The 11,847-nt window shown below is 41.8% G+C and overlaps 2 protein-coding genes across 6 annotated transcripts; one reads left to right on the forward strand and one right to left on the reverse strand.

Moving 5' to 3' along the window:
• Window positions 1-26: 26 nt before the first annotated feature.
• Window positions 27-3,814, reverse strand: cyp19a1b (cytochrome P450, family 19, subfamily A, polypeptide 1b). The gene is made up of 10 exons (XM_040161771.2): window positions 3,724-3,814; window positions 3,066-3,247; window positions 2,723-2,873; window positions 2,493-2,647; window positions 2,189-2,365; window positions 1,986-2,100; window positions 1,797-1,911; window positions 1,548-1,710; window positions 1,226-1,464; window positions 27-1,148 (listed from the first exon to the last, which is right to left on the reverse strand). The coding sequence occupies exons 2-10, from the start codon at window positions 3,184-3,186 to the stop codon at window positions 897-899; spliced, it is 1,488 nt and encodes a 495-aa protein (XP_040017705.2). The 5' UTR covers window positions 3,187-3,247; window positions 3,724-3,814; the 3' UTR covers window positions 27-896.
• Window positions 3,815-4,709: 895 nt separating this feature from the next.
• On the forward strand, window positions 4,710-11,764 carry LOC120808682 (uncharacterized). 5 transcript variants are annotated; one of them, XM_078083337.1, is made up of 25 exons: window positions 4,710-5,298; window positions 5,920-5,971; window positions 6,079-6,096; window positions 6,182-6,253; window positions 6,471-6,536; window positions 6,687-6,830; window positions 7,786-7,860; window positions 7,989-8,075; window positions 8,186-8,266; window positions 8,350-8,430; window positions 8,733-8,804; window positions 8,885-8,959; window positions 9,044-9,130; window positions 9,201-9,275; window positions 9,360-9,446; window positions 9,517-9,591; window positions 9,705-9,785; window positions 9,856-9,930; window positions 10,045-10,125; window positions 10,211-10,300; window positions 10,381-10,452; window positions 10,538-10,612; window positions 10,786-10,911; window positions 11,012-11,162; window positions 11,251-11,764. In XM_078083337.1, exons 1-25 carry the CDS (start codon window positions 4,990-4,992, stop codon window positions 11,711-11,713), a joined length of 2,670 nt encoding a protein of 889 aa, XP_077939463.1. In that variant the 5' UTR covers window positions 4,710-4,989; the 3' UTR covers window positions 11,714-11,764. The 5 variants fall into 5 exon arrangements, with proteins under 5 accessions (XP_077939463.1, XP_077939465.1, XP_077939466.1 ...); XM_078083339.1 differs by having other exon boundaries at window positions 7,989-8,063; XM_078083340.1 differs by lacking the exon at window positions 8,350-8,430.
• Window positions 11,765-11,847: the final 83 nt, after the last annotated feature.

The following is an 11,847-nucleotide window of genomic DNA, read 5'->3' on the forward strand; positions in this document are numbered from 1 at the left end:
GTATGATATTTGCTTCGTGGAAGAAATGGAATTTTCAAATGTTTATTGAATGACTATTGTTTACTAACTACAAACAACAAACACATCATTTGATTCGCAGCCTTTGTTATGTATCTATTTTCAACATTTTCTATACAGATGTAAACATGAAATAACAGTAGGATACAGAGGGTTAATTAGTTTCATCTGGATTCATCAACCACTGTAATGCTGCTACCGCGGTCATCATCGACAAGACAAAACTAGGATCAACAATAACAAAAAACGGGCTGTTTGACTCCGTCCAGGTGCAAACAAAACCAAGTTGGCTCCACATTTGGAAATGCATTTCATAAAAAAAATGTGATAACCTTCAGTTGTATTGCTTAAATCAAAGGGAAAACATTTAGTAAGAAAGGGTTCCGAGTGATTCTCCCTACAAAAAGCCAATGATGTTTTCCAATGGATTTGAGATTATTGCAGAAAATAAGATCTGTCTCAATGTTATGCTCAACATGTTATGCTACACTTTTAGTTCAGCTAGATTATCTACACAAATATTTTTTGAGCATTCATAGAATCAGCAGAAGTAAAATTCTAATATTCTACAAACGAACAGTCAAATAACAGTCAAATAACTGATCTTACAGCGTGACGATGTTTTGTTATCTCTTTGTGACACTTAGCAACCACCTTTTTTAGTTCACGTAAAATCCTTAAAAATCCAAGAAAGGGATTTACTGAAGTCTTTTCTGCTGTAGTTCAAATATGAAAACTCCTTCATTCCATGTGGGACCAGATTTCAGGCATCTTACAAACGATCCATTTAAAACCCCAAGACGAGGGGACCGTGTTCGGTTTTTACGAGTCAGTTCCGCATGAAAACCCGGATTAGCAATGTGACCCCTGCACGTGTCTCAGTGCGGACTGCCTGGTCCTGATGGGATCCGGGGGATGAAGCGCATGGCCAGGCTGTGCTCGTCCTCCACGGGCTGCTGTGACAAGTTGTTGGTCTGCCGGATGCTGTTGAGGGTGCAGCCACTGTGAGGACACACAGTGTAACGAGACAAGAGGGTGACCAGGATGGCCTTCATCATCACCATGGCGATGTGTTTGCCCACGCAGGAGCGGGGCCCACACCCGAAGGGCTGGAAGAAACGACTGGGCACCTGCCGACCCCAGGAGGGAAAAACTGAGATTTTTGTTTCTAGAGACACATCGATTGTTGCGCATTCACCCGACTTACAGTTTTGTCAAAGTTCATCACGTTGAACTCTTTGGGTTTTTGGAAGAATTCGCTCTTATGCATAAGACCAATGTTGAGGATGATGTTGGTTCCTTTTTTTATTTCCATGCCTTCGATGTTGTCATCTTTCAGAGCCTTTCGCATTGTGAAATCAACCACCGGATGAAACCTCAAGGACTCATTGATGAAACTCTCCAGCACTTTCAAGCTTTGATAATCAACGCTTTCACCTTTTTCACCTGGAAATGAAAACGCAGCATTGACGGATTGTTGGAATAGTTTTGTCTTTAGTTAGCGAATAACACAGTACAAATACACTCACCCAAAACGCTGTTCATCTCCTCCACTATCTTCAGCTCCACGTCCGGGTTCTGTTTCAGCAGCATTAGCATGAAGAAGAGGCTGATGGAGAGCGTGTCAGGCGCTGCAATCACCATCTCCAGCACGCACTGCCGGACGTTATCCGCTGACAGCTCGCCGACGCTCTGCCCAAAGGAAAGGGCGAACACGCGACACGATGACAATGGTGCCTCTGCGGTCAGGCGGTACAGATTCTCCAAGAGCAACCAACCTGAGCGAGGATGAGCTCCGTGGCAAAGTCGCGATCGTCATCTAACTTCTCAGACTCGTTTATGATCTTTCTCTTCATCTCCAGGAGGCTCTCCATCACGTCCTGCAGCTCCTGCCTGTTGACACAAAGAGCAACTCTGAAGAAACCACAAGACCAACCAGGAGCCGCTGTGAAGCGCCAGGATCTTACGCCGCTTTCTTGTGCTTGTTGTACAGCCATCCGATCTTGAAGAATATATTGGGCTTTATAAGAACCGTTTGCCAGGTCTCAAAGTAGTTGTGGATTTTCATCAGCAAGTCCTTTTCTGAGTTAGGAGGAACAACAGGAGACAACATGAGTTGAGAATACACAGTTTGAGTGTAGAATGTGCAGACACAGACCACGCTGCTGACCGTCGAGCGGCACCCGGAGGAAGAGTCTGTTGGAGATGTCCACTACGACGACTCTCAGCAGATCGAGAGCGTCCACGTGTCTCGAGGGGTCGGTCATCTTCTGCAAGTTGTCCAGATGTTTGGATGTGGAGCTCACGCAGATTTGCACTGTACTCTGGAGGCCCGGACCTGTCAGAGCTGCAGAAAAACAAACCACAAAGACGTCCAGTACTTTAAACACAAGATAGCGGCGTTTAGTCGGAGTTGGAAGAAAGAAAGGGAGAGGGGTCAAAAAAGACACCACGCTACTGTTTTTATTGCTCACCTTTAGCAAAATACGTCCTCACTTTTCTCCAGAGTAGGACATCGTTGTTGAAGATGATCCCCCTCCCTTCCATCCCAATGCACTCCAGCCCTTTTTTGCTCCCGAATCTGGCTGTGTAGTGGGTGCTCCTCAGGACGTGGTATACCGCTGAAGATCTGCAAGAGCAGTCAGGCTTTGACTCGTTGCAGGTTCACGGGATAAGAGGTGAGTTTTCATCTGAAAAGACTCGCCTGCTCAGAATGAGTGTCTCCTCGCCATTAATCCAAACGCGGGCAATGCTGCCATATTTGTTGTTGTAGTAGTTGCTGGCTGTTCCTATCCCCGTCCAGATGAACCTGCCGTAGGAGAGGATAGGACCGAGTCCTGCCAAGAAGCACGGACCTGGCAGAAAGAAACAGCTGTTGACTGAAGCCGTATTAGACCCCAAGCTGCTAATGTCCACGTGAAAACAAAGGTCATCATCGATAAAACATGACGGAGAAGCATCTTCCTCCCTCTCACACCTGCGGCCCCTTGTGCGTGTCGATAAATCTCTGAAAGGTTTGTACAAGAACAGAATGTGAAGTGTCTTACCGGGTATCTGTGACGGGTTGATTCGGTGCAGGGCCGTGAACAGCAGCAGCAGCAGCAGCAGGAGAAGCAGAACGGAGGTGACTTCGGACACCTTGGCGCCGGCGGTGAGTGGTTGCTGCATACCTTTCACAGACACACACACACACACACACACATACACACACACTAACAGATTCTGTCCCCTTTGAAAACCAGCAGACACAAACACTTCTATTTGATTTGATTGAAATAGAGAAACCAGAATCTGGGAGGGGGGGGGGGTCCCTTTATATTGTCCTTGTCTATAACACAGCAATGGAACACATTCAAATCACACGCCAGCAGGAGCCTTTATGATCAACTGTTTGTTACTCAGACAGCTGCTCTTCAATCACATCCATTTATGTGTGGGGGACAGATTATTCCTACATGTCTTTTAATGTTATTACAGGTTAATCATGCTGTTTCAACTGAATTGCATAATTAAAATAACACAAATAATAACAATAAAAAAAACTCCCTCAATACAGGTACAAAAAAAAAAAGATTAAATTAAGTAAAACGTTTGAATTAATATTTGGATTAATATTTGTTCAATGTTTCTACATCTTTTATCCTTGAGAGTATTTTACTTTTTCTTGATTGTTCATTAGCAAATTGTGCTAAAAATAACACTTACTTATCTTGTTCTTTTCGATCGTTCAGAGTGCCGTTTAAATTGATGCAGTTCGTCCTCCACTGGTCAGATGATCAACATTCAAACAGTCACAGTCCTTCAACTGTTTATATATCCTTGGTTAAGCCCTCATTTACTGGTTGCTTGGAAACGCCGCCACTTTGGGATTACAAGTACCATTAGATGGCCAACCAGCGCTCAGGCCAGATTTCGGTAAACGTCTAAAAAAAAAAAAAAAGGAAGTTTTTATTCCTAAGAATGCAAAACCTGGAGGTCTTTTACAACAGTTTTTTTTTTTGGTTGATCTGCTTCACATTTAGCTTTGTTGTTCAAAATAAAGAAGCCCCACTGTCGTTCCCCAGAGGAGGCTTTTCGAAGAGAAATTAATTAGCCGGGTCACAATGACCTGTGCCAAAGGGAGTAAGGATTTAGGATTTGTAATTGGAAACACGAGAAAGCATCAACTTTATTATTTAAGTCTTAAAAATGACATAAACTGGTGACAACTTTAAAAATGAGAAGAAAAATCCAAAATGGAAACCCGTATTAGTGCAGAGGCTGAGTGCTTCTGCAAGCTGTCCTTCAAGCTTAGTACATGAATAGCTGGTATTCTGTAGATGAAGATGTTGGCCTCAGATGTAGGGAATTGGGTGGGGGCTTTTATCCCAAGTTGGCTGAGAAACCCACTCTCCTCTTTGTAATAGAGACTAAACTGGATGATAAAACCTTTTTGCAACTGGAGAAAATGTACTGTTACTTCTCCACTGACAGAAGTAGACAGAACAAATTGTAAAAGTCCTATATTTGTAAATGCATAAACAAGGAACTATATTCATTAAAGGGAGATTTTGCCGCACACACACATCCACATCCACACATCCACACACTAACAGTCTTTTATTGAGAGCGCTCTGAAAGCTCTTTTGTGAATCCAAAGAATGCTGCACTTGTTCACAACCTATTTATTCCACTTCCAAGTATTTTTGTGTAGGACGTACTGGTGGCATTATTGAGAGGAAGAGCATCCGAACGATGAGACGCACGAACGCGTGTCATGCTGGAAATATTTCCATTATCTGCTTGGAAGTCAAGTATAATGACAGATTTGAACTGTTTCCCAGATGCTTGATGTTGTGCAATGCATCTCGCCCTCCGGTTGCAGACAGATCTCAACGTGTTTGTTTCTCTCCAACGGCTCCAGTGTACTGACGTCTCGTCTGTTGGCAAGTGGTTGCTCTGTTGTGGAGGAAGAGCGAGCAGGACGTAAACATGCAGGAGAGGAGCGGAGCTCTTCTGGCCTGGAAGGTGCTGCTGGCGGGGATGTGTGCGTTGCTGCTCACAAGCTCGGGGGGTCTGGTGTTCCTGCTGGTACGACAGAAGGAGCTGACGGAGGAGCTGGTGAGGTTGGACGCCCAGGTGCAGGTGCTGTCACGGAGCAACAGGCTGCAGGCAGCAGACCCTGCGGAGGCCGAAGATCTAAAGAAGCTTCAGCGCAGCAGAAGGAACCAGGAAGGAGAACCGAGACAAAGCGAGGACGAGAAGGATATGATGATGCTGATGACGTACTCCATGGTTCCTGTAAGACACCTGATTGCTTTTATGTGGGCTCGTTCCATGGATTTGTGAATATTGAAAAGTTGACTCTACGACAAGACAACAGTGCACGAGGAATAAAATAAAATATAATGCTATGGGTTAGTAGTATAGAAGACGAGAAGAGAAGAGAACTCTTTGCTTTCCTCTTTGGTTGAAACCTTTGTGTCATACGTCTGTGAAATGAAAAGAATCCAAGGGTCTGTTGATTCATTGTTTGCAGGATGAATTGCACGGAGCGGTGCAGCGTGTCTGCCCCTCCCTCGCCGAGGGGAACTGGCACTTCTCCAGAGGGCGCTGCTGTGTTTGTTTGCCTACAGTTTTCACCAAAACAAAGTCCAGTTTTGATACGGACAGAACGATATCAACAATAGTAGTTAAGCTAACTGCACTTCATTTTAAATGAATGCATCTTTTATTTCTCTGGATTATTTGATTCATCCGTTTGGAAATGTAAGACAGTAAAACAATTCAAGTTCCAACAGCAAAAAATGATTGATTGATTATCAGCTATGATTGTGTCAGCGATCAATTAACCATATCATATTTTTAACTCTAATAATCTTACAAATGATAATATGATTATTCTTTTCCTCTTATTTTCAGGTCAAAGCCTTCATGGATCTGTGTAACAGCTCCAGAGGACTCTGTTTCACAGGTGCACTTTTTAATTATTGTACATCCGAGTGCTGTGGTTTTTGTTGTTTGTTGCCCCCTTTACACTTTTGGATTTGTGTAAAATAATTATTTGTTTTTTTCCTGCAGGTCCAGCTGGACCACCAGGTGAGAAAAGCCCTTTAATTAACTTAATCAGTGATCTAATCTAAACTGAATTTGTTACTTCAGCCACAGTTCTTTTACCCGTCAGGTTTGCCCGGTCGAGCCGGGTCTTCGGGTCCTCAAGGTGCCCCGGGGCAAGAGGGGAGACGAGGAAGGAGAGGTGAGAGATCTGTTGCGTGATTAAGACTAAAGCCCCTCATTAGATGTGCACCACAACAGATAAACACACACACTTTGTTCACTGGAATGATTACACCTGATTTATGCTGGATGCAGATCAGCTTGGCTATATTTAGGCTAGAATATATGTACATTTTCTTAGTCCTACACATAGATCATAGTCATTAGAAATGCTAAATACACCTGTCAATGACTAGGCCCCCCAGGTGAAAAAGGAGACCCTGGGCTGAAAGGCGAGACCTACAATGACATTCTCATTGAGGGTGAGTAATAAACAATTTGATCAACAGAGAGAAACCTGGAAAAAGATGTTGATTCGAACGGTTATTATTGTTAATGTAAAGTGACAGTCATTGAGAAGCAGTGTTGCTTCTTTCAAAAGTTTTACAGCCACTGCATTCTAATATTTGAAGGTCCATCCGGTCCAAGGGGTCCACCGGGTCCACCAGGTCCACCAGGTCCACCGGGTCCACCAGGTCCACCAGGTCCAGCCTGTCCTGCTAGGAATTGTAATAAAGTTAAGAAGAAGACCATCGGAGAACCCATGGGTTCAATGGGTGAGAACAACACAACCATTAAACCAGCATTTATTTTCCCAGCCTTTTCGGTGCTGTCTTTTCATTAAAAGCACTCAACCTTTTAGACCTTTTAAAGTTTCAAGTTACATCCAATCCTATTCATGTCAAATGGAAAAGGTTTTCTGGGACAGCGGGGGGCTGTTAGCGGAGAAAAAAGGACACCCTCCTTCTGATAAACATTATGATCACAAGCCTTTGTTCACTGAAGGGCCGGTGCTTGTTAGCTGGAATGGGTTATAGTTGTGCTTTCTTGAGTGTGTGTTCACTTGAAATAGTGGTTTAGTTTTTGTCCTCTTCAAGGAGTCCGCTGTGTTGGTCCACATGCTTATAAAGCAGCGGAATGAGCTTCAGGCTCTGGAGGACGTCTTTCACGTTTCTTTCATTTCCCTGAAGGCCAGTCTGTTAGACACTTGTGGAAGGAGGGAGGGGGGGGGGGGGGGGGTTAAGTGGTATTCAGTTGTTCGCTATCTGCAACCTCACCGCTAGATGCCTCTAAATCCTGAAGATTTACGCAAACGTTAACAGACTAATGACATTGTCTGTGAAGTGTATTCTCCACACTGCCAGGAATAAAATTCAGGTTGGGAAACATTGTAATCCTTCGTTGGTTTATTGGCCAAAAAAGGCGCTCTGGCCCCTGAGCGCGCGTATGCTCCATTTGGATTTTCAAGTCTACAAACGGGAACATTTTTCAGTATAACGTGTTTGCTATTTATGCTATTAAGTAAACCTTCCATTTCTTGTCTTTCTCTTTATATTTATCTCCTTCTGTGACTAAAAACCACAACTCAACAACGGACAAAAATGGTAGGAAGAAATTCAGAATATAAATTGAGTTACTCCAAGTAATTGAGTTAATAATTTACATTATAGACTGTTTGTGATTTACTTAGAATAATAATGTATGATGTCTTTATTTACACAGAATCACAAGTTCCAGTAAATGCGAGCAAAGATGTTTTGAATGTCACCGTCTCCAAAATAGATCCAGTCACAAGTACGGACTTTGGTAAGCAACCGTTGTAGGAAAACCTGAAAGGTTTATTTCCCCGAGTCAGTACCAGTTCGTCCAGAGTGCAGCGACTCCGTGTGTTACAGTACTTGTCTGGTAACAATTGTCATGTTAACATTTTACAGCCCCACTTGCTCCGGAAAAAAACAGAAACACCTTCAATCGCAGCGGAAACACAAAGAAAAGTCCAACAAAAAGTGGTAAAGACACTGGTCAGTTTTATAAACTTTTGTTCCACTGTATTTTATTCCTTAAGCTCCTATAATAATTAGGCTCTTTGTAAAAACGTATCGGAATACAAATTCAGTTATATTTACCACAGAGTTAGTGTCCCCTCGGCCAGACTACGGACAGGACAAGTGGACTGAAACCAGCACAGAGGCATCGTTTCACTTATCAACAAGTAGGAGATACTGAAACATCATTGTTCATATGTTTGATTTGATTTTAACTTCATGCTGTGCTTATCTTATTAAATCTCCACAGTGTCACCAACATCCCATCCAACCTATGAGTCCAGAGAGGTTTTTAATTTGACCGGCTCTGAGAAACCGCAAGAGGAACCTGGTCTGCAATCTTGGCGTTTTTTTTTAAATTACAATTTCAGGACCCTTTTTAATACCATAGCCAGCAAAAATAATCTAAATGCATGAAAGAGTAAACATTCTTATTATTTTAAACAAAAGTGACACATATGTGCCAACTAGCAACACAATCTACACACTTATGACTACACACGTGTATGTAACACATGTGGGAAAATTTCATATTATTAAAAATGTAGGAAAAAATACTTAAAGGAATCAAGTATTTGTGCAAAAGTGCTCCTGTTACCGTGGAGACGAAACTCAAAACCTTTTTTTTTCCAGAGTCACCTCATAAAGACTACAGCCATGACAACACAGAGAACGTTACAGACGGACCAATGCAATCATTTACTGGTAGGAAAGGTTTTGAATTATGAGACAATAAAGTAAACTAACTAACTAACATTATACATATGTTTCATTTCGTTCAACAGATCAACTTACTGTGGATAAAATCAGTGATTCCTTCAGTACCAGTGGAACCGTTGTTGAAGCACCCATGAAACGTGGTAAGAAACTGTCATTGAGATTTTATTGTCGCTGAGAAACAATCGTTTTACACTTAAGAACCAAAAAACTGTTTTATTTTCTAGAGTCAGAATCGTTTCAAGTAGTAGTCGAAGACTACGGTGATACCGAGAGAGAAAATGTTACAAAAGGACCAATTCTGCTCTCAACAGGTAGCTGTTTTGAAACTAGGAGTAATGTGGGGGACCATACTTGTATTAAATGATTCATTTCATCTACTAGTTCCTCTCTCTGTGGAAGAAATCAGTGATTCCTTCAGTACCAGTGGAACCTTTGTTGAAGCACCCATGAAACGTGGTAAGAAACTGTCATTGAGATTTTATTGTCGCTGAGAAACAATCGTTTTACACTTAAGAACCAAAAAACTGTTTTATTTTCTAGAGTCAGAATCGTTTCAAGTAGTAGTCGAAGACTACGGTGATACCGAGAGAGAAAATGTTACAAAAGGACCAATTCTGCTCTCAACAGGTAGCTGTTTTGAAACTAGGAGTAATGTGGGGGACCATACTTGTATTAAATGATTCATTTCATCCACTAGTTCCTCTCTCTGTGGAAGAAATCAATGATTCCTTCAGTACCAGTGGAACCGTTGTTGAAGCACCCATGAAACATGGTAAGAAACTGTCATTGAGATTTTACTGTCGCTGAGAAACTTTGAGACACAAAAACGCAAGCTGGTGAACAATCATTTTACACGTAAGACCAAAAAACAGTTTTATTTTCCAGAGTCAGAATCGTTTCATCAAGAAGACTACGGTGATACCGAGAGAGATAATGTTACAAAAGGACCAATTCTGCTCTCAACAGGTAGCTGATTTGAAACTAGGAGTAATGTGGGGGACCATACTTGTATTAAATGATTCATTTCATCCACTAGTTCCTCTCTCTGTGGAAGAAATCAGTGATTCATTCAGTACCAGTGGAACCATTATTGATGCACCCATGAAACGTGGTAAGAAACTGTCCATTGCATCACTGTTTGGCACGTTTTTGTCCTCCCTCAAAGGAGGGATTATGTGATCTCTGTGACCTCTCATCCGGTTAAATCTCATCTTTACTTCTGCAGATTCACCAACTGCTCGTCCAACTGACAACGGCAGAGATGTCACTGACTCTGAGAGACTTCCAAACACAAGGATGGAGGCTGGTAAACACCTCATTTCAGCAGGGAGACCTACGAACAAACTCATGAAAAAAAGAAGTTATACCCAAACTTTTCTTCTCTCTTCCAGAGAGGGTATTTCCTCAAGGAGACGACAATGACATCTTGAATGATACTGAGAGAGAAAATGTTACACAGGCACAAATGACATTATCGACAGGTAGGAACACTGTGTCTTATTAAAGCGAATGACAATATCTTTACAACATTATTTACAATGATATTTTACATATTCTACAGCTCCACTTTCCGCGGACGAAAACAGGGGTGTTTTCAACAACGCTACGGAGGCGCCACTTCAATTAGTAACAGGTAGGAAATGTGGTTACAAATGATATAATAAAGTAACAATGGCCAGAGAATATTTGGTTAAGTCTTTTGTGTATTTATGTTTCAGCCCCACTCTCTGTGGATCTGGAGAGCGACCCCTTCAACGTCAGTGGAAATTTCATCCAAACAACCAGGAAACGTGGTAAGAAACTGTTTTGTGTCCTATGTTTGTTTTTAATAAAAACCCCAAATCTTATTTTATAAAACTTTTAATCTCAAAACCTGCAAGTATGTTGGTTACATATCTATCCATCTGCCCAGCCATCCATCTGATGTCTTATTCAAATACTGAAGTACATTTTCTTTTTTATTTAGAATGCAGCCTCAGAGCTATTAAATGTCCGAAGGACGCCATGCAAATGCAAAGCACTTTTGGAGCCTGGATGTCCGATGCGTCCCAACTGGATGAAGGTCGATACTGGCTGGCCGATCATTTTTCAGGTGATTTATTTTTGCATCCAAATGTCTACAAACCATTGATCAAAGCAATTTGTGAGTTATGGTGAGATCTACTCTGAATACTATAACATTTCTTCCACAGGTCGAGTTTTGGTGGAGCACAGAAACAATTCGACTCTTCATAATGGAAGCGACAAAATGATAGACCTGAGAAGGTTCTTCCAGGGCTGTGGTCACGTTGTTTACAAGCAGTCATTTTACTTTCACATCGCAGGAAGAAACCGCCTCTTGAAGTAAGTGATTGTATTCATAGCTTGTACGACTCTTGGCCTAATTAACTTACTCTTACTGACTTTTTCGAACATGTGTAATATCTTACAGATTTGACCTGAACACCAAGGAAACAAAGACTCTGGTGATGGAAAACAGCAGATTTCACAACCTGATTTATCTTTTTCGCAACTCAAAGACGTATTTCAAGTTTGCTGTGGATGAAAATGGATTGTGGGTCATTTTTGCATCAGATACAAATGATGATACGATGGTTGCAAAGATTAACACTGACAGATTCTCTGTTGAGTCCGTCATTAACACTCGCTACCCTACAACTAAAGCAGGAAATGCTTTCATTGTGTGTGGGGTCCTATATTTTACAGATGACAAAGATCGAGAAGTTACATATGCCTTTGATTTAAAGAAGGAGAGTCCTCTGAATGCAAGTTTTGACTTAAGGCCAGCAAATGGTATCTTGGCTATGCTGTCATATTATCCCAACAGAAAGCTTTTGTATATGTGGGACAACAGCAGCGTGAAAATATGCAAAGTTAGGCTGAACCTAATCTAGAAATAACCATAAAACTTGTAAAATGAGCAATAAAGTTATTTTTAAATGCTATGTTGGTCTGCTTGAATTTCTTAAATTGTTATTTTGACACAGAAGGTTCAGGTCACACCGGATATTGTTTCCAGTAAATGTGG

This window comes from Gasterosteus aculeatus, chromosome X, assembly GCF_964276395.1.
Source record: "Gasterosteus aculeatus chromosome X, fGasAcu3.hap1.1, whole genome shotgun sequence".
NCBI lineage: Eukaryota > Metazoa > Chordata > Actinopteri > Perciformes > Gasterosteidae > Gasterosteus > Gasterosteus aculeatus.

Bases quoted from the DNA above. Each gene is read 5' to 3' on its own strand.
- cyp19a1b (XM_040161771.2), bottom strand. From the start codon at position 3,186: ATGCAGCAACCACTCACCGCCGGCGCCAAGGTGTCCGAAGTCACCTCC. The intron at 2,101-2,188 runs GTCAGCAGCGTG...CTCCTAACTCAG, and splicing joins CCTCCGGGTGCCGCTCGACG to AAAAGGACTTGCTGATGAAA. The intron at 1,465-1,547 runs GTGAGTGTATTT...TTTCATTTCCAG, and splicing joins GGAGATGAACAGCGTTTTGG to GTGAAAAAGGTGAAAGCGTT.
- LOC120808682 (XM_078083337.1), top strand. From the start codon at position 4,990: ATGCAGGAGAGGAGCGGAGCTCTTCTGGCCTGGAAGGTGCTGCTGGCG. The intron at 10,126-10,210 runs GTAAACACCTCA...TCTCTCTTCCAG, and splicing joins AAACACAAGGATGGAGGCTG to AGAGGGTATTTCCTCAAGGA. The intron at 11,163-11,250 runs GTAAGTGATTGT...AATATCTTACAG, and splicing joins GGAAGAAACCGCCTCTTGAA to ATTTGACCTGAACACCAAGG.